Genomic DNA, 26,882 nt, shown 5'->3' with positions numbered 1-26,882 from the left:
CCCGACCACAGCTGTCCTCCTGGTTCTCCCCAACAGAACCAGAGAAAGGCAGCCTTCTCCCTTACCAGCGTGCCAAGGAAGGTGCTGATGGTGCGTGCTGCCTGGCAGAGGGCGCCATACTCCTCGAGAAGGAGAGAGATGAACTGGTGTGCCTGCGGAGGGCCCTGCAGGGCAGACGGCGCTTTCACTTTGGATGCAGCCGACAGCTGCCGGAGGAGTCGGACTTTCATCTCCAGCACATACTCTCTGGCTTGTTGTTCCAACCGCTGGTACAGCTGGTAGGGGTCCCTCTCACAGAGCCTGCACAGAGAAGAGAGAGTCACCACTCACCTGTGACCCGTCCAAACAGGGCCCTCCACGGACCCGCTATCGGTGAGCCACGTTCTGCAGCCTTTCCACGGGTGCCCACCCAGCGATGGCAACAACCACCATCTTCTGAACGCCCTGTGAGAGGTGCCATCACCCCACTCGACACAGAGGGGCCCGGGCACAGAGAGCACCGAGAACCACAAAGTCATCAGCTGACAAAAAACCCCAGTATTTACTCAAAACTTACTGTGCACTAGCACTGTGTCTCACATGGACTGACCCAGTTAATCACTGAGTTAATCACTCCGCTAAACACCGAAGTCCACACGGGCTGGGTAAAATGCTGGGAACTCACACACCCAGCACGTGGCAGAGTGTACACACCAGCACCTCAGCGGCTGTCTTGGGAGGGATGCGCTTTCCCTCAGGAGACTGAAGACAATTAATTTTCAATGCCCGTGTGGTAGGTGAAAAGCAACCAACCCAGCAGAGGTGATACCTGGCGTGGAGAACTCTAGAGTGGACTGTTCTGTCCTTCTTTCTAGGAATTCAGTATATAATCCAAATGGGCTTTTATTATTTTTATAATCAGAGGAAACTGTAGCATCAATGTCTCTTTTTAAGTTATCTCACAAAAAAAGAGAAGGGAAAAATTAGTATGTGCCTTTCCACTGGGCTACACTAGCAGTTAACATTTTTATGAATTTCTTTCCTAATCTGGAGATAATCTACTAAAGTGGCTGTTTCTTCTAACTGTGCACTTCTGAGGAGCCTGCAGGCGGAAACCCAGGACCATGGGGGCGACAACAGTTATCTGTCTGCAAACCACCACCAGGAGGAAGCACTTGAGGCCAGCACTTTATTAGACACAAGTTGTAAAACATACCAAGCTATAGTTCCTGGCTTTTACATAATGGATCCTTTTACCTTCTGGGCACCACATTTGGTCGAAAGAGAGGAATGTATGTGGCCATCTATTCCAGTTTTAAATTAGTGCACCACCTAAGTTATAAAGACAAGAAGCAAGAAAAACCCAGCAATGGAGCATGGGAAGCCTTGCACAAAATGCAGCTAGAGAAACAATAAAAACTGATGGGATTCTCACTGGGGTCAGCACACTTCAGAAAGATATAGTCGTTTTTTAGTGTAGCAATCACAATTTTAATTACCAGTACAATTGTTCTGTGAAACAGAATGTATTTCATCTGTTAAAGGAATGCCATAGAAGACTCAAATGACAGAGGAACAACCAAACTTAAAGTAAACTGGATGCCTCTTAGCATGGCGAATTAAGCGCCCATTTTATTTTATTTCTTTGTCCATTTCTGTACCTTAGAAATTCAACAAAATGGTCATGTGGTCCTTCTGCGAGTAGATTTTTCTAAGGCTGTACGACCAAGAGGCAGGAGTATGCCGAAGACACTGTGGTGGCTCATCCATACGTACATTCAACAAACACCGGTGTACGTGCGCTGAAGGTGGCAAAGCCGCAGCAGTGAAGAAGCCAAGGAAACAAACTCTCTGCCCTCACGACGCTTATGGCACATGCACACAGATGAGGGAATTCTGGGTAATGGTAGGAGTATAATGAAAAAGAAGGCAAGGGGGTAAGAGTGATGGCAGGAAGGTGCCTGGGGTCTTACCCAGGGTGGCCTCTTGGAGAAGGTGACTCTGTAAAGTAATGTGAACAATGGACGGCAGAAAAAAACCACCCTGGGAAAGGAAGAACACGGCAAACAGAGAGAAGAGCGAATGCAAAGGCCCTGCAGCAGGAGCGAGTGTGACCTGCAGAGGAAGGACGGGAGCCAGCAGAGCTGGAACGCAGTGAAGAATGGTCTGAGGGCCACGCAGAGCAGGACCATGCAGGACGCCAAGGGCCAGAGAGGGGAGGAAAGGATGACCAGAATGGGCGTTACAAACACCCCTCTCCTGACGCGTGTCGGCACATAGACAACAAACGCAGCTGCACTCTCAGAGACAAGGGTGAGGGCAAGTACAGCGTATCTGATACAGACGTACCTCCAGCTGGGGGTGTGATATTCCCACATTCCTAACAGTACATCTCACTATAAGGGCAATGCCGTTTCCCAAACCTCAGGAATTCCATTACCAGCTTTATACCATCTGCCAGAATATCTCTCATCAGTATTAGTACCTGCCAAGTGTTTTCCTTCAGCTGCCTCTTATTCAACTCCAGCCACATCCCAAGCACTGGTAGTCTATGAAGTCATGTGCCTGAACGGGAGGTTCTATCACAAGGAAACCTAACTTCTGGAAGAGGCACACAGCACCCGGAGCCATCTCCTGCAATGCTAGGGGCTCACAGGTCAAGCCTTAAACACACTGGCTGGATTCATCCACTAGTTAACAGAACCCACGGCCAAGCACTATTCCTAGCTCCAGAATAAACTGTATTGTACAGCAAATAAGTCTATAAAAGCCCCATACAAAATGTGAGAAAAACCAAAAGGAGAATCAATCCATGAAATGTCTAGCTCAAACTTACCCCTTTTATTTGGAACATTTCAAAAAAGAGAAAAAAGATGCTACAAACTGTAAGGAAGAATAAAAACTACGCCCACCTCAAATTCAGTACTGTCACGGGGCACAAGGTGTCTGCTGAAGAACAGACGCTGAGTTGTAAGCTACTCCTACCTGAGAAACGCCCACTCGGACAGGCCTGGCTACAGTGGGCTCTCCACTCCCGCCCCGGCGCATTCTCAAACTGCCTGACCTCGTGGAAGCTTCTTCTACCTCAAAGGTGGGATAAATGCCTGTCCTCCTTGGGCTGATTACATGCAAGAGTGCTTGAGAAAGTGCTCAGCACCATCCCTGGCACAGTAAGTACTCAGAAAGTAGTGCTACAGCCAGTCTCAACACTAAGAAATGACAGAAACATGTCGATTCATTTTTTTATTATACAGGCACTAAGCATTTCATCAGAGTTTTAATTTGAAGCTTTACCCAGAGGGCTTGCTTCTGGCAGTCTGTCTGCTCAAGACTGGCAGTGCACGAGGGGCTGAGCAAGCGCAGCCGGGCTTACTGGGTCCTGAAAGAGAAGCCCACCCTGAGCAGAGGGGAGGCTTCCGGGGCAGCAGCTGAGGGAGGGACATGACACAGGGGGCAATGTGTACCTATCCACGAGCTCCTTCACCCCCTCCTTGTCGGGCACGAGACTCTGGTCTTGGTCGTCGGCCAGCGGGGTCCCCGCCTGGCGGTAAATGCAGCGGACCATGTAGCGCACTTCCGACCAATAGTTCTGCAGCTGCTGAGGTTCCCGGTCCGTCTCTGCCGAAATCTCTCTGTGAGACGGCACAAGAGCAAGGGGGTCAGGGTTAGTGGACAGTCTGGGTCACCCTTTACCCTCCAGACAGCCTAAGGGGATGGGGACGGACTCCAACCGGCACCCTCCACTTTGCTCAGCTCCTGGAGCTGGCTCCCGTCTGCTGTGGCCGCAGGGAGGCCTGATGACCAGCACGGGCTTCAGGTGCCCGCAGCTGGCTGGTTCCCCAAACCCCCATCCCCAGGGGACTATAGCCCCTCCTCGCACAAGAGGAGTGCACACACCTGGCGTTCCATGTCAAGAACGCTGATGCTCCCCTCCATCTCAAGGTGCCCATCAGGCAGCTCTCACTCCCCACGAAGCCCCTGCTCCCCACTCGGCTGCACGGGCTTCCATCTTGAGTGGAGCGCAGAGCTGGTTCAGAGCCCCCAAGTCCTGGCCTCTCCTCCTCTCTGCCCTGCAGCAGCGGCACTGCCAGCTTGCCCAGCCTCCCAGGGGAGGGCGGCTCTCCCTCCACCTAATGACTCCGCTCTGCCTCCTCCCTCTTTCCGAGTACTAGCTTGCCCCGGTCAGCCCTCACAGACAGGGATGCAGGAGAGTCTCAGCCATCCGGGTCTTCTGCCTGACACCCAGGCTCCTGTCTGTCCTCAGGAATGGCTCAAATGCCTGCCGTCTTTATGCAAATGGCCCCTTTCCCGTTACAGCTACGTCGCGGGGGTCGGTCCCACGGTCGCACCCTGGTACCTGCGCTCGCTGCAGGCCTCACAGGCGCACGCGGCATCCGAGGGGGCAGTACCCAGCCCCGCCGAGGGCAGCGTCTGCGCGCTGAGGGCTAGCCTCCCGCCGCCTGCCTCCGGCTGGGACCCACCAAGAGGGGAGTGAAGAAGAAAGTCTTGGCCCTGCTTTAAAAAGAGAACAGAATAGACTATGTTCAAATGTTCATGGTACAAATTTGTTATTAACGTGTCAGAAAAATGCCTTTTAGAAACAAATTTAAACTTAGACACTGACAAGATCTGCAATGACATCATCTGGGTAACTTTCTCTCTGACACCCAAGAATTTTGTTTGCAACCGATTATTTATTACCTTTGGAGGGTTCTACCATAATCTCATGAAGACTGGCAAGAAATTTCTTTCATGCTTTAGAAAAGAGCAGCTCCACTCTCAGCGTCCTAATCAGCACATGCAACGACCAGCGCAGTGGGCGCCTCTTCCAAGTGATGCCCCACACTCGCCCGGGATGGTGCTTGGTGCAAAGCTAGCGGCCACTGCAAGCCCAGTGGGAAGTGGTGGGGAGGGAGCAGAGGCCTCTGGGTCCCGTGGAACCCCACAGCTGTGCTGAGGCTGGAGAAAGAGAACGTTCTGGGCAAAGACGGCGGGATGAAGCAGGCTTCAACTGTCATGTCTGGAACCCAACAGCCCCTAGAAGGTTCCACCAAGAGCCATTACAGGGAACATAAATACAACCTTTGCCCCCCACCCAACCCCCCTCCAGCCTCAGTTTCTCCTGTCTTGGGACATGACCCCACACTCACCCAGCTGGCGCCTTGTCCCTCAGTGACAGGACTTGAGAGGGATTCTATTACAATATGGACAGGTGGGCTCCAGTCCTAGAGTGGATGATCCCCACGGTGAAGAAAGGGCACTAACAGGGCAGCCAGCCCCACAGCCTTCACCTCACCAGCCTAAGGAGAAGGGCAGAGCCACAGGAGGGGCCCGTGAAGGGAGCGCACACAGGCGAAGAGAACGGAGACAAGCCCTCGGAGGCTGTGGTGTCTGCTGGGTGCTTGCTCAGGGTGGTCAGACACTTGTGGCACCACCCCAGCTTGCTACTGGATGAAGCACAGGGAGACTGGGCCTGTCGTGTGCCCCTTGGAGTTCGGGCACGCGGACACGGGAGGGAGCAGCAGAGAGCCAGCCTCCATCACGTGGTAGGCGGGGTCCCAGTCAGCTCCAAGGGCGGGGGCTTGCGTCATCAAAGAACCCCACCCAAAAGAGTTCCTGCTAGGTGAGTGGGTCCCAGAATTAACCCAGGCGGCAGAGCAGGGGTGCGGGTGGGGGAGTCGCAGAGAGTCCACAGCAGACAGTGAGGAGTCCAGACCGAAGTCTAGGAAACCCTAAAAAAGGGCCTCTTAGAAGCAAGAGCCACTCACCAGTGGGACACCTGTAAGGACCCCGGGCCCTGGTCACCAAAGAGAACCACAGACAGCCTGTAAAGAATGGAGACCCCCCCCCAACTCCTCTTGCCCAGAGCCCCTTCTCCCCCTGGGCAGAGCAGGGAAGGCCAAGGAAGCAGGACAGGCACCACTGCCTCCCACCCCTAGACATGCCCTTGGTGATCCCTGAGGGCCCTTGTGGACACCGAGGGGAGACTCTAGGGTTCTCGGCAGATTGGACGGGAGAACCTGCAAACGAGACGATTCTAATACCCACGGCGACTAGAAAGGCTCAACAGGTCTGACGACAGTGCTGGCAGAAACAGGCTGTCCCCCAAGAGCAGCAGGTCAGTGCACTGCACGGAGGAGGTTTCCTCTCTCCTCCATCCCCCTCAAATCCGACAGCAAGGCTGCCCGTGCGACTCCAGTCCTCAGCAGATGCACCATCTGCTCCTGCTTCTCCCTCCACTGCTCCCAACCGGTCCAAGCCACTGTCACCGCTGCCTGCCGACTGTGGCGGCTCTCTGCGGCCCGCTGCCACCCACACTCACGGCCCTTCTGCAAGTAGCAGCCAGAGTGGTGGTTAAAGCGAAAGAGACCCCGTCGCTCCCCTGCACAGAACCTTCCATTCCACTTAGAAACAGACTCTACATTTCTTACCAGTCTTCATGGTTTCCCAGGACACATTTTTGCTTTTTCTTTCACTGCACTTGAGTCTTTGCCTAGAGCGCTAATCCACTCAATCTGTGAATGGTCTGACAGACTGATAGAGTTCTATCAGTCACGCCTCAGCAGGGGCTGCCAGGTATGGGCTTCTGCCTCTCTGCTCCAAAGCCCCTTCTCTGCCCTGCTGTGTGTGAGGGCAGCACCCGGCGAACACCGCTCCTCGGTCAGTGGCGCTGTGTGGGTGCCCTGCCAGCAGGCGGCGCTGGAGGGTCACTGCGGAGGCTTCCGAGGCCCCAGGGCTGAGAGGCTGGAGGGGGACTGGGCTGCCCACTCCCGTGACAGCCTGTCAGACCCGGCGTGCGGCTTCTCAGCAGCTGCCCTGCTACCCGGAGAGCCTCTCCCAGGGCTGTCCTGCCCAGAGTCCTCTCTCTAAGCTGCCTCTGCCTGAGAGCGGCTGCTCCCTAGGTGCACCACGCTGGACCCTCTGGCGTTCCCTTCCCAAATCTGCGTAGTTGATCTGTTACTAGTTAACAGTCGGTTCTCCATGCAAAAGTGTCCCGGTTCAAATTACTGATGTGGGGGCCCATCCCCCGAGCTTAATCACCCCTGTTAATCTCTTACATCACAAACTGCTATTTGAGATCCCGGTATTTCCCTTGTTTTCTCGTTTGGTTTTTGTTTCGTTTTTTACCTGTCTTCATCACCAGAAGACCGGTTCCCCAAGAGCAGGACCCGTATGTCCCGCTCACCGTTGTACATTAGCACCAAGGATGCTGCCTGACACACAGCACAGACTCAGAACAGCAACCAAGAACCTGGAAAGTAACATTTCCTGGTGACAAGGGATGAAATGAGGCCTTTTAAAATCACGCATGAGGACTATATCGTAAATCCTTAAATGTGTCACCTTCTAGTACTCATCTTATACAAATTTAATTTCAGTTATTATGTTCTGTCCAAGTCCAACACAGGTGAAAAGAATACAAGATCTAACACTCAACAATGTAAAATACGCCAAGCCCAGCATCCAGTAACAAAACCAGGAAGAAAAATAGAACACAGAACCATGAGGGAAATCAATCAATAGAAACAGACCCCAATGGGCGCCTGGGTGGCTCAGTGGGTTAAGCAACTGCCTTCGGCTCAGGTCATGATCCCAGAGTCCCGGGATCGAGTCCCGATGCTCTCTGCTTGGCGGGGAGCCTGCTTCTCCCTCTGACCCTCTCCCCTCTCATGTGCTCTCTCTCTCTCTCAAATAAATAAATCTTAAAAAAAAAAAAAAAAAAAGAAACAGATCCCAAAACAACAAAAATGATGCAACCAATGGACAAGAATCTGGAACTGGTGATTATAAACTCCGTATGTGTCGGAAAGTAGAGGAAAACATAAACACGACGAGGAAAGTGAAGATGTAAAAGATTAGTGAACGGAACTTCTGGAGAGGAAAAATATACCTTAAGGCAGAGTATCAATAAATCTGAAGCAATAAAAAATCCAAAATGAGGCACAGCAAAAAACAAGACTGAAAAAAAATAAAACATTTCTAAAACAAAAGTCAAGATGTCTAGCATGCGGGTAATGGTGTCCCAGAAAAAAGGTTATATAAAGAAATTGTTGAAAATTTCCCATATTTGATGAGACTGTAAACTGGAGTATCTTAAAAACTCATCTAAACCAAAGCACAATAAACAGAAAGCAAACCATACCAAGGCACATCAGTAAAAGGGCTGAAAATCAAAGATGAAGTACAAATGTGAGAAGCAGGCAGAGGAAAACATCCCTTCTGCACAGAGGAGCAAAGACAAGGATGACAACATGCTTCCACCAGAAACTAGGGTATAGCCAGCAAAGAAATGACCAGCAACCTAGAATTCTGAACAGAAATAACTTTTTAAAATGAAAGCAAAAGACAAGCTTTCAGACAAACAGAAGTTCCCCTACACTACAAAAAAATGTTAAAGGCAGCCCCTGAGGCAGAAGAACAGCCACAGATGAACGGAGCTACATGCAGAAGTGAAGAGCACCAACCCAATAACGAAGGGGGGGGGGCGGCGACTCTTCGCATTTAAAAAAATTTTTAATTAAAAATTTTATTTATTTATTTGACAGAGAGAGACACAGCAAGAGAAGGAACACAAGCAGGGGGAGTGGGAGAGGGAGAAGCAGGCTTCCCGCGGAGCAGGGAGCCCGACGCGGGGCTCGATCCCAGGACCCTGGGACCATGACCTGAGCTGAAGGCAGACGCTTAACCAACACTGAGCCACCCAGGTGCCCCTATTTTAAGGCTCTTAATACTGCATATTAAGTATATAATATTCTTTGAAAGTAGAAGTTGAAAAGTTGAAGATATATATTTGATTCTAGAACCACTAAAAATAATGAAACAATGTGATACAGGTAATAAGCCAAGAGGAGGTAAAATAGAGTAAAAAATATTCAAGGGGCGCCTGGGTGGCTCAGTCATTAACTGACTCTTGATCTCAGCTCAGGTCCTGATCTCAGGGTCATGAGTTCAAGCCCCGTGTTGGGCTCCATGTTGAGCAGGGAGGGAGGGAGGGAGGGAGGGAGGAAGGAAAGACAGAAAGAGAAAAAATTCAGTTAATATGAGAGAAAGAAAGAAAGAAAAAGAAAAAATTCAATTAATCCAAAAGAAAAGAAGGAAACACAAGGAAAGAGTAGCAAACAACAGATGGGGGAAAAAAGGAAGAAAAAAAAAAGCAAAAAAAAGCAAGATGGTAAATTTACATCCAAACATATCAATAATTACATTAAATGGAAATAGTTAAAATTTTCCAATTGTTAGAAGAGATGGTCAGGTTGGATTAAGAAGCAAGAGGTACCATGCTTTCTAGAGTGGATTATAAAGACACAGATAGGTTAAAAATAAAGGTTGGGAGACACACTGCATGCAAATACTAACTTAAAAAGGCTGGGTAGCTCTAAGTATCGGAGAAAGTTGGCTTTAAAACAAGGAATGTTAGCAGCAGTGAAGCAGATGATGACGGTACAAATAAAATAAACAATAATGACAACACGACCAATCTAACAAGAAGCAGTAACAGTGGTAAGTATGCAAGCACTCTAATAACAGAGCTCAAAATACATGAAGCAGGAAGTAAAAGGAGAAATACACAAACCCATAGTTACGTTTCGAATTTCAACAGTGCTTTCAGTAACTGAACTAGACAAAAACATCAGAAAGGATGCAAAAGATGTAAACACCACCATCAACCAATGTGAAGTAACTAACATTCATAGCACACTCTTCCTAACAACAGAATACAAATTCTTTCCAACGCACACAAAACATTAACCAAAACTGGCCACAAAACAAATCAACACATTTCTAAAAATTAAATCATATATTAAGTATGTTCTCTGATTACAACAGAATTAAGCTAACAATAACAAAAAGGGGGTCAAAAGGTACAAACTTCCAGTTATAAAATAAGTCAGTCATGGCAATATAATGTACAGCATGGTGACTTTGGTTAATACTGTATTGCAAATTTAAAAGTTGCAAAGAATAGATCTTAAAAGTCTTTATCATAAGGAAAAAACCTTTTTTTTGGTAACTGTATGGTGCGACAGATGTAGAATTACTGTGGAGATTATTTTGTAATATATGCAAATATTTAATCATTATGTTATACTAAACTTACATATAATGTTGTGTCAATTATACTTCAATTAGAAAAAGATATCTGGGGGGCGCCTGGGTGGCTCAGTCAGTTAAAGTGTCTGCCTTCGGCTCAGGTCATAATCCCAAGGTCCTGGGATCAAGCCTCATGTCGGGCTCCCTGCACAGTGGGGAGCCTGGTTCTCCCTCTCCCCCTTGCTCATGCTCTCTCTCTCTCAAATAAATAAAGAGAAAGGAAAAGAAAAAGAAAAGAAAAAGGTACCTGGAAAATACACCACAACGTATTTGGAAATTAAAAAACACAATTCTAAATAATCCCTGGGTCAAAGAAGAAATCACAATAAGGGTTATTATAAAATACTTTTAACTGAACGAAAAATACAGCATGCCAAAATTTGTAGGATGCAGCTAAAGAAATGCTTAAATAGGATTTTATGAAATTAAACAAATTAAGTATGAAGTTGAAAGACAGAAATAATAAACCTAAGAGCAGAAATTAATGAAACAGAAAAATGGAAAATCAATTCAACCAAAATGTGGTTCTTAGCTTAATAAAAGTGATAAACCTATAGCCAGGCTATTGGGGAAAAATACAGACAAAACTCAAACAACTACAGGAATAAAGTGGCAAGGGCAAATCACTACAGATGCCATGGAAATTAAAAAGACAGGTAGGAGAATATTCTGAGCAACTTCGTGCCAATACATTTGATAGAAAACGGGCAAATTTCTTTTTCCCCAGTTTTGCTGAGCTGTAACTGACATTCAGTACTGTATAACCGTATGCAGGTATTACAGCATGATGACATGACTTACATAAACTGCAAAATGACTACACAAATTTCTTTAAAGACAAAAATTAGTAAAACACACTGGAAGAGATAAATAACCTTTATCAAATAAATGAACTCATAGTTCAAAACCATCCTAACAAGGCAACTCCAGGTCAAGATAGCTTCACTGGTGAATTCTATCAAACATTTAAGGTAGAAATAATATCACCTCTACACAAACTTTTCCAGAAAACTAAAGAAGAGAGAATACTTCCTAGTTCATTCTACAAGGTATTACTCTGATACCAAAACCACACAAAGGTATTGTGAGACAAGAAACTTACAGACTATTATCCTTTGTGAATACAGATGCAACAGTCCTTAACAAAACACCAGCAAAGCCAATAGAGCAACCTATGGAAAGCATAATACATCATGATCAAGTGTGGATTATCACAGGAATGCAAGGTTCATTCAACATTTCAAAAATCACCATAATTAATTTTGTTAACAAACTAAAAAAGAAAAACCCTGTCATTTCAATAGATGTAGAAAATGAATTTGACAAGATTAAATACCCATTCATGACAACCCCCAGCAAACTAAAAACAGAAGTAGACTTTTCCCACCTGATATACAAAATCCTACAGCTAACATCATACTTAATAGTGAAACACTAAGTGCTTTCCCCCTAAGACTGGAAACAGGGAAGGATGTGTGCTCAGACTACTCCTATTCAACATCATACTGGAGGTCCTAGCCAATAGAGTAAGGAAAAAAAAAAGACATACAGATTGGAAAGGAAAAAATATATTATTTGTAGATGATGTGATCATCTATGTAGAAAATCTTGAGGAATCTACCAAATAACCAACAGAATAAATGAATGAGCTTTCATAGGATACAAAGTCAATTAAAAAAAAGAACTCTGTATCTCTCTATATTAGCAATCAACAGTTAGATATTAAATTTTCTTAGAAGTACCATTTTATTTTATTTTATTTTATTTTTTTTTTTTAAGATTTTATTTATTTATTTATTTGAGAGAGAGAGAATGGGAGACAGAGAGCACGAGAGGGAAGAGGGTCAGAGGGAGAAGCAGACTCCCCGCTGAGCAGGGAGCCCGATGTGGGACTCGATCCCGGGACTCCAGGATCATGACCCGAGCCGAAGGCAGTCGCTTAACCAACTGAGCCACCCAGGCGCCCGAAGTACCATTTTATTTTAAATGAAAATACAAAATACCTTGGAAAGTTTTCAACACACTATGTACAAAGTCTGTACGTTAAAGACTACAAAACTATTGTAAGAATAAATTTAAAAGACCTAAATCAAAGAAGAGTCATACTACATCAATAAAACATCAATAAACTGAAAGACTCAATATTATTAAGATGTCATTTTTCGGGGCGCCTGGGTGGCTCAGTCGGTTGAGCAACTGACTCTTGATTTCAGCTTAAGCACAATCTTCGGGTCCTAGGATTGAATCCTGCACCGAGCTCCCTGCTCAGTGGGGAGTCTGCTTATCTCCCTCTGCCTCTTGCCCCTCCCTGCTCCTGATGGCTCACGTTCTCACTCTCTCTCTAATAAATAAATCTTAAAAAAAAAAAAAAAAAGATACCATTTCTCGCCAAAATGGTCTATAGACTCAATACAATGTCAGTTAAAATCTCAGCAGGCTTTTCTGTAGAAACTGGGAGACGATTCTAAACCTTCTATGGGAATGCAAAGGAACTAGAATAGCCAAAGCACTGTTGAAAAATGAACTGGAGAAATTCTACCTAGTTTCATGACTTACTATAAAAAGCGTCAGGAATCAAGACTGTAAGGTACTAGCAAAAGGATGAGTCTATACGTAAAGTGGAAGACAGAATCCAGAAGTAGACCCACACATAAAAAATACTTGTTTACAAAGATGCCAAGGTAATTGAACAAGGAAAAACAGTATTTTCAGCAGTTCTGAAACAAGTGGATAGCCACATGCAAAAAGGATGAACTTCAACCTTACTTTATAAAAGATACAAAACTTCACTCAAAATGGATCACAGAGCAACTATATGAGCTCAAAACATAAGACATCTAGGAAAAAAACACAGAGCAAAAAATCTTACAACCTTGAGTAGCGAAGATTACTTACACAGAACACAAGAAGCCCAAATCATTTAAAAATTGATAAACTAGACTTAATCAAATTTAAAATTTTTGCTCTTCAAAGAATAGTGTCCTGTAATGAGAAGGCAAGCCACACACCAGGAGAAAATATTTGAAAAACATATCTGATAAAAGGTTTGTATCCAGAATATACTATAGAGATCTCTCACAATTCAATAATAGTAAGACAAACAACCTAATAAAAATAGGCAAAAGATTTGAACAGTCATGTCCCCAAAGTGATACAGATGGAAAATAAGCGCATGAAAAGATGTTCAGCAAGTCATCTAGAAAATGCCAGTCAAAACCATGAGACAGCAGTACAGGCCACTAGAATGGCTACAATTAAGGACTGTCAATATATCCAGCCTTGGTAAAGGATACAGATTAACACGAACTCTCATACATGGAGGGAAAATAGTATAAGCACTTTGAAAAATTCCAAGACAGTCCCTTAAAGTGTTAATTATACACTCACCCCATGACCTAGAAATTCTACTCCTAGGTATTTATCAAAGACAAATGAACGATGTCCCCAAAAGGCTTGTACTCAAATGTTATTAGTAGTTTTACTGTTTTTTGTTTTGTCTTGTTTTGTTTTTTTAAGTAGGCTCCACACCCAGCGAGGAGCCCTATGCAGGGCTAGAACTCAGAACCCTGAGGATCAAGACCTGAGCTGAAATCAAGAGTCAGATGTTTAACTGACTGAACCACCCAGGCGCTCCTGAAATGTTACTAGTAGCTTTACTGTTAATAGCCAAAACCAAAAACCACAAACGTCCCTCTATTGGTGAATATGGATAAACAAATTGTGCTTCATCCACACAAAGGAATACTCCTCCGAAATAAAAAAGAATTAACTACACAGATACATGCAACAACACAGATGAATCTCAAAAGCATTATTATTAAGCAAGAAAAGCCAAAGACAACCGTTTAGATTCTTTCCGTGGGGCTGATTCAAGCTCTGTCTTCCCAATCTGACAGTTCAGAGCAGCAGTGACAAACTGTATCAGCAACCACTGTCATGATACTCATTGTATATGTTTGTATTAGGAACCAAGACCCAACAGGGCAAACGTTCAAGATACAAATATTAGCAAACTCTTAAATGACTGGTTTAAATTGAGACTATATGCCTTGATAAGACCTGAGGGCAGATAACCGTTGGGAGAACCCAGTTCCTTAGTGTAAAATGAAAGACTTCTATTTCAATGATATATTTAAGAACCAAGACACAATTGCTCATGTCCAGAATCAACAGAAAGCCTTTAAAATGATCAACCTGGAAAACAGAAAAATAGAATATTAATTTGCCAAGTAGTCTTCCTTGTGGCAGGATGCCTGAGTGGCTCCACAGCCCCCTTCACAGAAAACAGTAATTCTCCCAAATATCATCTCCCACACCCCCACACCACACTTAAATTATTTTCATTACTTAAACATACACAAGTGTGAAATGCAATATACCTTATACTTTTTAAGCCTTTGTGTAATTCTAAAAACCCAAGCTGGTCTACAACTTAAAAATTTAAAAACCTAAAAATCATTACTCAAATTAACATTATTGTAAAGAGAGAGATGAATGATTAACTGAAACCAAATTCCTATTCAACAGGCTCTTTTGAGTCAGGCCTGTTATTCATGTAGGTCTCTCTACAAATCAGCTCGACCATCCCACCTCTCTGCCTGTCCCAATTTCTCCTGCACAGAGGAGGCCACACCTTTCAGTGGGTCTTTGCTTGGCCTCAGTGAAGAGCCTACGTAGTAAGATAACCTATGTTCCTTTCTCAGTAGCCTTGACAGACAGTGTACCCAGGCTCACCAGGTCACAGAAGGCAGGAGCAAAAGCCCTCTGATACACGGCAGGCCCTCCAATGATGTGAACGTGCCCTCCCCCATTATTAGAATACAAACAAAAATTGTTTTAACTGTCAGAGAATTCAGAGAATTCCATGAAAATACCTCCACAGCCTCCCAAGCTGTAAACTCTACTGTGTAGGATGAGTACTTGTAAATGTTTTGAGGTCCTAAAACATTATCTTTGGATATAAACTGAAGGTCGACTCATTCCTTCATCCAAAAACCATCCGTGGGTGCCTATTCTGTGCCAGGCCCGAGTGGACACCCAGAGCTGGAGGAGCAGGACGAAGTGGCTGTGGCTGGGGTTGGTGTGTGCAACATGTCAGGTGGACGGGACCAGGCGTGCCTGTGGGAGGGGTGAGCCCAGCAGGTACCTGGAGGCGGGGCTTCTGTGGAGCCTATGCAGCCACGCTGCTCCTTCCCAACCAGCCTTGCCTTGCTCTCCTCGTCCTACAAGCACAAGCACATGCCGGGGATGCAGGGATGCTGCTGAGGGGCAGGTGCTGGGTGATGGGCAGGTCAGGGCCACTGTACAGCAATGTCTCCACCTTCAACAGAGACCTCAGGCTAGCCACGACCCAGACACCCCGACAGCTCACTGTTCCCATTTCTCAAGGAGACCATTTGGAACCTTAGCCACTCCCCAGTTCCTTCCCAGTCTTGTGAGATCCACTCTCCCTCTCAAAACAAATTTTATAAGAAAGATTTCTGGCAGCAATTTTCTCAACTCCCACACCCCCCACCCACCTTACTTTACACCTACACAGCCTTGCCTGAGAATCCTGTCTCAACAGGATGATCCTTCTCAAAAGAGATCCTAGCTCCCCTGCCCTAGTGGAACCTCATGGGCACCACCATTTCTCTCCCTTACTCCTTCCCACCTCCAAACAAGTTCAAACTGCCTACCCAATGCTAAATGTGGGCAAGAGTATTGGTAACAGGAACTCAGACCCTACTCGTGGAGACAGAAACTGGAGCAGTTACTTGGGAAACTGTGTATCTTACAAATGTAAGCATCTGAATTACTTACATCCCAGCAATTCTATTTCATAGATAAGCACTCTGATAATTAATTTTATGTGTCAACTTGACTGGGCTAAAAGATAACAGCTGGTAAAACACTATTTCTGGGTGTTTTGTGAGGGTGTCTCTAGAAGAGATGAGCATTTGAATCTGCAGACTGAATGAAGACAATTCCCTCACCAGTGAGAGTGGGTGTCGGCCATTCCATGGAGGGTCTGAACAGAACAAAAAAGGAAGGGCTGATTCACTCTCCCGGCTTCTGCTGAAGACACCCACCTCCTGCCCTCAGACATCAGTACTCCTCGTTCTCGGGCCTTTGGACTCAGAGTGAAGGACACCACCAGCTTTCCTGGATCTCCAGCCTGCGGATGGCAGACTGTGGGGCTTCTCAGCCTCCATGACCACATGAGCCAATCCCTGTAATAAGTCTCCTTCCTTCCTTCCTTCCTTCCTTTCTCTATCTATTGATCTGTCTACCTCTCCCTGACCGCCATTGGTTCTGTTTCTCTGGAGAATCCTGACCAACACACACTCTTAACAAAACTCTTACAAATGAATACCTGGAGAAAGGTATACAAGTGCCCTGACAGCATTTTTAAAAATCACTGATCATTGTTAAAAAAAAAAAAAAAAAGAAAACTCTGTACCTTTTAACAAAACTATTGATGAATAAATTATATACAGTAACATATTGAATTGTATGTAAATCATGGATGAATTAGTGAAAATGAGTAAGCGCAGCTACCAGACAGTATAAGGATCTTATAAACAAAGGCGCGTAAGACAACATAAGCATATACCACTTCCATAAAGATCAGAAACAAACAAAACTGAACACTTATTAGAGATACACAGAGAGGCAATAAAATTTTTAAAGTAATTTTAAAATAAGAGAATGATAAATATAAAATTCAAGCGACAGTGGCTACTCAGAAAGAGGAGGAAAGACGGGGGAGGGGAAACACAGACAGGCACCTGAGTATCAGGAATGGCCTGGGTCTGACGCTGGCTGGTGGTCATTTTACCGTCTTCAGGCTTATTATACGTGTCTGCATATATAGCCCTCTCAAATATTACATAATAAAAAATGAAATTTAAGTGGGGGGGGAAGCACCTCTTCCCAACCAGCAGCTCTTTCCTTCCACAGTTAAATGTGCTCAGCGGCCCCCTCCAGCTTCCCCTTCGGATCTGTCTTCCCTGCCTTCGCAGTCAAGCACCTTGAAAATCAGCACCTTGAGTTGACTTTCTCAGCTTCCTCACCAATAATTTACTCTTCACGCGGCTCAGTCTGGCTTCTGCTCCCATACTGCCACTAACAGGGATCTGGCAGAGGCCAGACACAATCTCTTTGCCGCCACATTCAACACTTCCTGTCTTTTCTCGCTTAACTTTTTAAAATGTCTGTTTGGAGGACTGCTGGGAGACAGCTCTCCATGGGTCTCCCCTACCAACTCCCAGTCTTGATGGATGCACTAACGCTGGAAGGCTCTGCCTATGCTCCCCCTACCCTCCGCCCCAGGGCTGTTTTTCAGGGTTTATGCAGCAGATACCCTTGAGACAAAGTGCAGGCTTTCCTACTACACACTACAAAAGTGGCAGATGCCCACACTCAGTGCTCCTGAACCCCAACACAAACTCACTGTACCCGCAGCATGGATGTAGGCCTCTGCACTTTACAGACATAGGATTTGGGGAGGGAGAGGGAGCAAGGGGAGTAGACATGCTCATGCTCATGGTAGCTGCTGTGCTGTGAGCAATCAAGCCCTCTGTCTCTGGCCCAGGAGTCTCATGTCCCCTGCCAGCACCCATGAAATAGTAACAACGTAGCTTATGACCTTCAAGTAGGCAAAAAAATCCAATCCCAGTCCCAACAACTACCAACCGCACCGCCACACCATCCTTTAAACGACTAATGTCACTTAGTTCTACTTATCATACTTTCATACTTTCTTGTTTTTCTATTTCTCTGATGTCTGCTTTTCACTCATCTCTGTCTCAAACGTCGGATGTTCTCTAGAACTGCCTCCTTCACAGTCCACTTCTCACTCTGCCTTCGGTCTTCGGTGTTGTGCCAGTGACCAAAGTTGAGAAGCTGAGTAAAAGTCATCTATGTGGAGTCTTTTAATGAATGGTGCAGGCCTATCCAGCAACACAAACATCTGAGACAAACTGACTGTAATTTGAAATTGCAAGTCTTAAAAAAAAAAAAAAATTGGGATTCCATTTCATTTGAGAAAAGTAAAGTCCAAGACCTACCTGTTTGACTCATAAAATAGGGGTCTTGCAATAGTCCTTTCAATTAACAACTTAAAAAGAGAAGTTGGGGTGTGCAGTTGGTTAAGCATCCAACTCTTGGGTTTTGGCTCAGGTTGTGATCTTGGGGTTGTAAGATCGAATCCCATGTCGGGCCCTGCACTGGATGCAGAGTCTGCTTGAGATTCTCTCTCTCTCCCTCTGCCCTCTCCCCCACATGCACACATGTGCATCCTCTCTCTCATAAATAAATCCTAAAAAATAAATTAAATAAATAAAAAATAAAAAGGTAAGTCAATACATCTGTACCGATAAAGGTAGAGGAAGAATGGAGCATTGGTATGACACTGAAAAATATAAAACACTTATAAATAGAAAAAGATTCCATACTCAACGGGATTATTAGATTTTTTTTTAAGATTTATTTATTTGAGAGAGAGAGAGAGAGAGACAGAGAGACAGAGAATCCCCAAGGAGACTCCCCGCTGAGCACAGAGCCTGACGCAGGGCTCGATCCCAAGACCCATGAGATCATGACCCTGAGTGGAAACCAAGAGTCAGACGCTCAACTGAATGAGCCACCCAGGTGCCCCAAGATTATTAGATTATTAAGAATATTAGAAAGGGGGCACCTGGGTGGCTCAGTCGTTAAGCGTCTGCCTTCGGCTCAGGTCATGGTCCCAGGGTCCTGGGTTCGAGCCCCGCATCGGGCTCCCTGCTCCACGGGAAGCCTGCTTCTCCCTCTCCCACTGCCCCCTGCTTGTGTTTCTGCTCTCGCTGTGTCTCTCTCTGTCAAATAAATAAATAAAATCTTAAAAAAAAAAATATTAGAAAGAAGTTAATTCTCCTCCCCGCGATTTATAGACTCCATGCAATCCCAGTCAAATCCCAACAAGGTTATTTTTTGTATTTTGGGTTTGTGTGTGTTTGTGTGTGTATATAAATTGACAAGATAATTTTCAGTTTTACAGAAATGCAAAGAATGAAGAATAACTAAGATATGTTTGAAGAGTACAAGGTAACAGCACTTTTTCTCTGAAAATGAGACTAATTACAAAGCTACAGTAATTAAGACAACACGCTGTTGGCACAAGGACAAACAGAACACAGAACCCAGAAATACATCCAAACATATACGGACGCTTGACTTATAACAAAGGTGGTGCTAAAAAGTGGGGGGGCAGGGAGGAGGAGGGAGCAACAGTCATTTCAATAAATGTGGCTAGGGAACTGGATTTTCACACGGAAATAAATTTAATTTGACCTTACCTCACACCATATAAAAATTTAATTTCAATTCCAGGAGAGCTGCAGGTCTAAACATGAAAGGCAAAACAATAAAAGTACAGGACTGTGCCGTTTACTATGGCAGCCCCTGGTCATACGTGGCTACAGAGCCCGTGAGACGTGAGCATCCTAAATAACATGTGCTGTACATGTAAAAACATACAAAGGACTCTGAATATTTAGTACAAAACAAACAAAATAACATTTAACATTTTTTATATTGACTGCAGGTTGAAATGATAGTTTGGATACACTGAGGGAAAATATAGATTGTCATATCACCTATTTTATTTTAGTTTCTGGAATGTAGCTATTAAAATATTGAAAGTATTCACATGGTGGCCTTCATTTGTCATTCACATATTTCTTTGGACAGTACTAACAGAAGAAGAAAAATATGTTTATGATGTCATGATAGGAAAAACCATTAATAAACACAACTAAATAAAATGGCAACTACTAAGGAAAAATTTGAGAAATCAGACTAGATTAAAAATGAATTTGTGTTCGGGGCTCCTGGATGGTGCAGTCAGTTAAGCGTCCGATTCTTGATTTTGGCTCAGCTCGTGATCTTGGGGTCGTGCGATCGAGCCCCATGTCGGACTCCACGCTCAGTGCAGAGTCTCCTTGAGACTCTCCCTCTTCCCCTGCCCTCCCTGCCTGCTCACTTGCTCTCTCTCAAATAAAATAAATCCTTTAAAAGAATGAATCTGTATTCATCAAAAGACACTACAAACAGTGAAAAGGGAAGCAAAAATGAGGCAGCTGGCATCCGCAAAGCATAAAATCAGCAAAGGGGTCATGTTTAGCACACATAAAGAAGTCCCATACATCTGTAAGAAAAAGACAAATACAGTCATTCCCCTTATCAGCAAGGGATACGCTACATGACCCCCCCAGTGAATGCCTAAATCCACGAACATACTATACCCTATCTATACTATGTTTTTTTCTATATCTAAAGTTTAATTTACATATCAGGCACAGCATGAGATTAACAACAATAGTTGCAATAATAGTAACATTATTATATAATAATAAACTAGAACAAGTGTAACAATACACTGTAATAAAAGTTGTGTGAATGTGGTCTATCTCTCAAAATGTCCTACAGTCCCTCACTCACCCTTCTTGCGATGATGTAAGATGATAAAGTGCCTGTGTAGGAGATGAAGGAGGGAAGTGACATGGGTGTTGTGACCTGGCATCCAGCTACTGCTGACCCTGTGACCACACGTCAGGAGGAGGATCACCTGCTTCTGCACGGGCCCACTGCAGGAACCGAGACCCTGGAAAGGGGAACCACAGATAGGGGGACCACCGTACTCCAATGGAACACTGGTTCTCCAAGCATGGTCTGTGGACCCATGGCAGTCCTAGACACCCTTCCAGCAAGTCCACTAGTCAAAATTATTTTCACATTAATTATCTAGATGTTATTTACCTTTTTCCCTGCGTGGACACTTGTAGTGATTGGTGCAAAAGCAATGGCGGGTTTAGCCGTCAGCATCTTGGCAAGAATGAAAGTTGCACAACGAAGTGTGCTAGTAGCCATCACTTTTCACTTCCACACACGTAGTTTTAAAGAAGAAAAAAAAGGCAAGTTCCACTAAAGAATGCCTGTGATGCATTAAAATCATTAACTGTATTAAATCTCAACCCTCAAGCATAGGCCTTTTGAATATTCCATGTGATGAAAAAGGAAGTACACATGAAGCATTCCAGCAATGTTCCTGATAAAAGCATCGTGTACTGTGAGCTGAATGAACCACTTCCACCATGACACATTAGGAACGCTTGACATACCAAACTACGGTTATTCAGACTTGGATAGTGGACATTTTCTCAAAAATGAATGGAATGAACCTGGCACTTCAAGGAAAACAGCTGGCACTACTTGTGGCCTAGCCTCTGGGAAAGATCAGAAGGTTGGAAAACTTGTACCCATCACTGTGGGCTCCAAAGCCTCTCCACTTTAAAGACTTTTCTGTTGAGAGTAGTGGTGATAACAAATATAATTTCTTTTAAATATTTTATTTACTGGGATGCTTGGGTGGTTCAGTTGGGTAAGTGTCTGCCTTCGGCTCAGGTCATGGTCCCAGGGTTCTGGGATCACGTCCCGCATCGGGCTCCCTGCTCTGTGGGAAGCCTGCTACTCCCTCTGCTGCTGCTCCCCCTGCTTGTGCTCTCTTTCTGACAAATAAATAAAGTCTTTTTAAAAAATTTTAAAAAATATTTTATTTATTTACTTGAGAGAGCGAGCGAGTGAGCACGAGCAGGGGGAGGGGCAGAGGAAGAGGGAGAGAGAAGCCCGAGCGGACTCCATGCTGAGCGCAGAACCTGACATGGGGCTGGATCCCAAGACCCTGAGATCACGACCTGAGCCGAAACCAAGAGTTGGATGCTTAGTCAACTGAGGCACCCATGCGCCCCACAAATATAATTTTTTTATACTGAATAATGAAAGGTATCAGTGTCAGGAAGATCTGCCTAACTCAGTAAATCATTATTTTACAAATGCTGTTACAAAATCATCAATGGGTGAGATATTCATTCAGAACGCAAGACAGACAAGGTATTTTAACCACACAGGAAAAATTCATCGATACTGTTTCATACTCTACACTGCAACTAACCATTAAGAAACCATTACTTGTCATGGTTTGGAGCAGTATCAGAAAAGAATACCCACCATCATCTGAAAAAGCTATCATACTACTTGCTTCACATACTTCAATCAAAACAACCTGTAACAACAGCTGAACACAGAAGCAGATATGAGAGTCTAGCTATCTTATATTATCCAAACACTAAGATTTATCAAACAATGCTACTCTATTCATGAAATTATTTGTGTTTTGGAAAATAGTTTTCATTTAAAAATATGCTATTGATCTTAACTTATAATCAGTTAATTATATAACTTCTCTCTGACTCAATGATTCCTTTCCCACATGGACATACAACAGAATGTGTGAACATGTGTTCCAAGAGCATCATTCACAACAGAGAAATTTGGAAACAACCAAAATGTAGTATATTCAAAAAGGCAGATAGTATATAGTAATGAAAATGAAAGAAAAACTACATTTATGAATCTCAGATATAATGTTGAACAAAATAAATCAGGCACCAAATAATGTGTCCTGTATGGTATTTTTATGAAGTTCAAAACATCAGGAAACTGGACAGCACTGTTCAGGAGCAGAGGTACCCAGGTGCCATGACTGATAGAGAAGAGCAGGAGAGGGAGTGCCCGGAACTTCGGGAGGGTGTCAGCTCCACGGACAAGGGCAGGGCTGGGAGCGGCACAAGAGGGTGGCTGAGCTAAGGGTGGTGCCGTGTCGTGACCCAGACAGCTCAGCCCTAGTCGCCGAGGGACAGAGTGATTTCACCGCTGAGAAGTAGACTCTCAGACGAGACCAAATTAAGTCAACCTTTATGCCATCTGCACAAGACCACCGGAAACACACCAACACCCAGAGCCCGAAATAACAGTACATGAAAGGAGGGGAAGAGAGGGAGGGGCTCACAGAGCTCTGCCAAAACAGTCCTTTCGGGGAAACCGCACATGGCTTCAGTGCAAGAGAGGAACAATACATCAAGATTTAGTCATTTTAACATGTATTCACCAGCACGGCTGTAAAATGTAGAGCAAAAATGAAAGTATTTATAGGGATAAAAGGACAAGCACGCACGCAGAGGACAGTTTGACTGACCTCACTCGGAAACTGACACACGAAGTACCGAAGAAGTAGTAAAAACACGGAAGGGCGGAGCACAATGAACGGGGTGATCTAATGGGGGAAAAGAGTCCTCTAAATCCTGGGAACACATGTTCAAGGGCACATGGAACATTCAGAAAAACTTAACCATGTATCAGTACAACCGACTGGAGAGGCGTCATTATAATAGAGACCACGACACCCAACAGCATTAAGTTAAAAGTCAATGATTAAAAGCAATCCAAAAGATCTGTTTGCGTATTTACAAATACTTCTAAACAATTCATGGTTGAAAACAGAAATAATGAAAATTGGATAATACTTAAAATTGAGCCAATGCAACTAACATTTCAAAATCCAGTGTAGTAATCAGAGGTTTCCAGCACATATCAGAGCAGAATAATAAGAACGATGGGTGAGAACTCAGGAAGGCAGACAAGTAACCACCGAGAAAGGAGGAGAAACCAGAGTGTGGTCACAACCAGCAGGAACTGCGTGGTGATGGCCCAGCGGCTCCTCGCCCGGAAGCCAGGAAGTGGGACAGGGCTGTCTCCCTGCCTGCCCGCAAGCAGCCTCAGGCTCCCGCGAGTCTCCAGGTGAGATCAGCAAGGACTGCAACCCCCGAAGCAGTTGGCACCCCGGCACAGGTGCCCCGGACACCTGTCAACGGCCCTCGGAAGAGGCTTAGAAATGGACAGCACCCCACCAACGTGCACCCCACCTTGCCAGGGAGTCCATACCCCTCTCCCAAGGACAAGGGGAGAGACCCCATGTCTCCACTTACTGACAGCTGAATACAATGCAGGACACTGTGGTATTTGCCGTCACCACCCTTCAATACACAAAACAGAAGAGAACATCTCTGGAGGAACGGATGAGAATCTGCTCACACCGGAAGCCTCAGGAAGACAGAGGATGAGGAGGAGACAAGTCAGAGGGGACCGATCTGCTCTGCTTTCAGCTGTGCTGCTGAACACTTACCACATGTGCCCAGCACGGACTAATCAAGTCTACATACACCACACACAACAACAGCAGTTAATGAAACAGAAAGGAGAGAGATTTAAGTTAAAAAGTTCTTTGAAAAGACAAAACTGACGAACTTCTAGCAAGACTGGTTCACAAAAAGAAAGAGAAAGCACAAACGTAAGGGATCAGATTTGTATGTGCAGGTACGATAAGAAGTGAAGACATGGCCTCCACACAATTTCATACCAGGAACTCTTAACAATTTCTCAGAATATAATTCACCAAAACTCACTGGAAAAGAAATGGAAAACCTCTTACCCACGAAAGAAACTGAACCAGGAGTTTGTTTCCCAGAGATGTGCTCAGCGGGAGTGGGAGAGACGGTGGCAGTCGGGAGGGACTGCAAGGCCGGAGGCGGGTTATTTGAAGAACAGACAATTCTAGAGCATCTGCACTCTCTTGGGCATGAGCCAGGACAGAAGACAAGATCTACGGTGCATAAGGAGAAAAGACTAACCTAAGCAGCAAAGCCCTGGAGAAGACCAAATAGGAGAGGCCCCTGAAAGCCCCAGGGAGGCGGGCCTCCCCCGACTGTAGCGGTAGAGGGGCCAGGGTCTGAGTGTCCACTTCGATCCCTTCCCTGGAGTGTGAGGGTCAGCAGCAGCTGAGCTGAGCAGGGCGAAGAGGGTGTGTGGGGTTTGGGAAGAAAGGAGAAGGGAAGCTTCACGCCCTTTTGCGGTCAGGTACAAAGCCAGAGCAACACACTGGATGCCCATCCCCAGCCAGGAACCACGATGTCAGTGGGCAGCAGAGAGCCAAGGCCCGCGGTGTTCCCAACAACACTCCACCAGGTGGACGGAGGGGCAGTGCTGAGCCAGGTCCCAGGCAAAGGACTCATGGGGCTTTGGGCTTTGCAAGCAAGTGATGCCAACGCTGAGTCCTGGCACTCTGGCTGTGGTAGGAGAACAGTGCAGTCAGAAGGACCTGCCGGTGTGAACGGGATGTCTGCAGGGAAGACTTCCTGGGTGTCCAGGCACGACAAGGTCTAGGAATGGAGGAAGTCTACAGCGTCGAACTGTAAAGGCAGGGTGCTGGGCAAAGTTTTACTGATATTCTACCAGGATCTGTAATACCTGAATGCTTACCTAGAAAAGAGCAAATCTGCTCCACTTCCACTGTGTAACTCAGAGCTCCTATCCTGACAATGAGAAACTCCCAACTCCGGGCCCACCAGAGAGCTCAGGCGACCATAAGAGCTGGACAAATGCACAGAGCCCCTCTGAGGACAAGGGGACACATGCACCGCTTCACCTTTGGCAGAGGAAGGAACACAGCCTTTGAAGTGGGTCAGAAAACAACGACACTTGGAATGAGCCCTTTAAGGTTGAGTGTGGCCAGTGTGACCTTGCCGGGCCCAACCCTTCTCTGGGAGGAAGCAGCTCCTGCTGTGGGGGCGGCAGGTGCCCTCCACCTGGGGCACAGGCCTGATCCACTGACAGGAGGGAACCAAGCTCTCCATCGTGGGAGAAAGACAAAGGTCAGCCACCCTGGGGAGGCGGCAGGGGATGTGTCCCATCCAAGATCCCTAGAGATACGGGCAGACTCTAGCTTATATCGGGGGAGGGGGTGCGGATCACTGGGAGAACTGCACCCGATGCCCCAGGCACAGGGTTGCCCCAGGTTCGGGCTGAACAGGGGTGGGCAGAGGGGTAGCCAGGCAGGGAAAACACCATGGTGGGAGGCTAGTGCTGAAGGGGAATAAGGGTGGCCCACCACCACACAAAGGGGGCGGGAATGTGAAGGGAGACCCCTCCCCGGCCCACACAAGCACCAGGGTGCAGCACACATCGCTAGAGAAGTGAGCGTGTGGGGCAACAAGAGCAAAGCCAGGCCGGCTCCAGTGCTGACCGGACTGACCCAGCCCCCCAGGTTTGTGGGGTGCATGACTGCTGAATAACTGCACCCCCGGGCCCTGCGATCTCCTCCATGTGCTGCTTGGCATCCCACCAAACCGTTTGAGAGAAACAGAAAGCAAGAACCAACAACACTTAAGGAAGAACTAATACCAATTCTACACAAACTCTCCAAAAAAGAGATGAAGCAGGAACACATCTCAACTCATCATATGAGGCCCTGAAAGACATTAAAGACAAGAAGACTTCAGGCGAACATCCTTCATGAGCACTGACGAAAAGTCCTTAGCCAACAAAAGGAAATCGCCCAGCAACATGTAGAAAGAGTGTCCAGAGAAGGACCTGTACAAGCTTCCCACAGCTTTATGCAGAACAGCCTGAATCTGGAAACAGCCCAAACATCCGTCAGCGGTGAATGGATAAACAAAGCGGGGTGCATCTCTACAATTTACTCAGCAATAGAGAGTACAAACTATTGATGCATGGCTCTCAAAAGCATTATGCCCAGTTGAAGGGGTCTATGTGACACTCTAGAGAAAGCAAAACGTGGGGACAAAAATCAGGTCAGGGGTTACAAACGGGGCAGGGGGGGACCTACCAACGTGACTGGGGAACTTTTGGGGTGATGGAAATGTTCTACATCTTAACTGCAGTAGTGGTGGTTACGCAACTGTAAAATTTGTCAAAACTCACTGAACTATATATACACTTTAAAAGAATTTTACTAGATGTAAATTATATCGCATTTTTTAAAAAAAGGCCAGCAATTTTAGCCAGCTTGGACAAAGACACCAACTTTACAAAAGTAGCAGAAGGTCTAAGTCTACAAATATAGGCGAACATCTCGTCTGCGGCGCCCAGCGTGACTT

At 45.6% G+C, this 26,882-nt stretch overlaps 1 protein-coding gene across 1 annotated transcript in view; it reads right to left on the bottom strand.

Moving 5' to 3' along the window:
• Positions 1-26,882, bottom strand: part of FAM193A (family with sequence similarity 193 member A) — a 113,215-nt gene that overhangs the window by 71,900 nt on the left and 14,433 nt on the right. The window contains 3 exon segments of the mRNA XM_025887376.2: positions 66-300; positions 3,444-3,611; positions 4,337-4,494. Of these exon segments, the coding sequence (XP_025743161.2) occupies positions 66-300; positions 3,444-3,611; positions 4,337-4,494 (561 nt within the window).

This window comes from Callorhinus ursinus, unplaced genomic scaffold, assembly GCF_003265705.2.
Source record: "Callorhinus ursinus isolate GAN/ISIS: 27379988/994484 unplaced genomic scaffold, GSC_fseal_2.0 scaffold4, whole genome shotgun sequence".
Lineage (NCBI taxonomy): Eukaryota > Metazoa > Chordata > Mammalia > Carnivora > Otariidae > Callorhinus > Callorhinus ursinus.
This window is presented reverse-complemented; position numbering and strand designations above follow the sequence as displayed.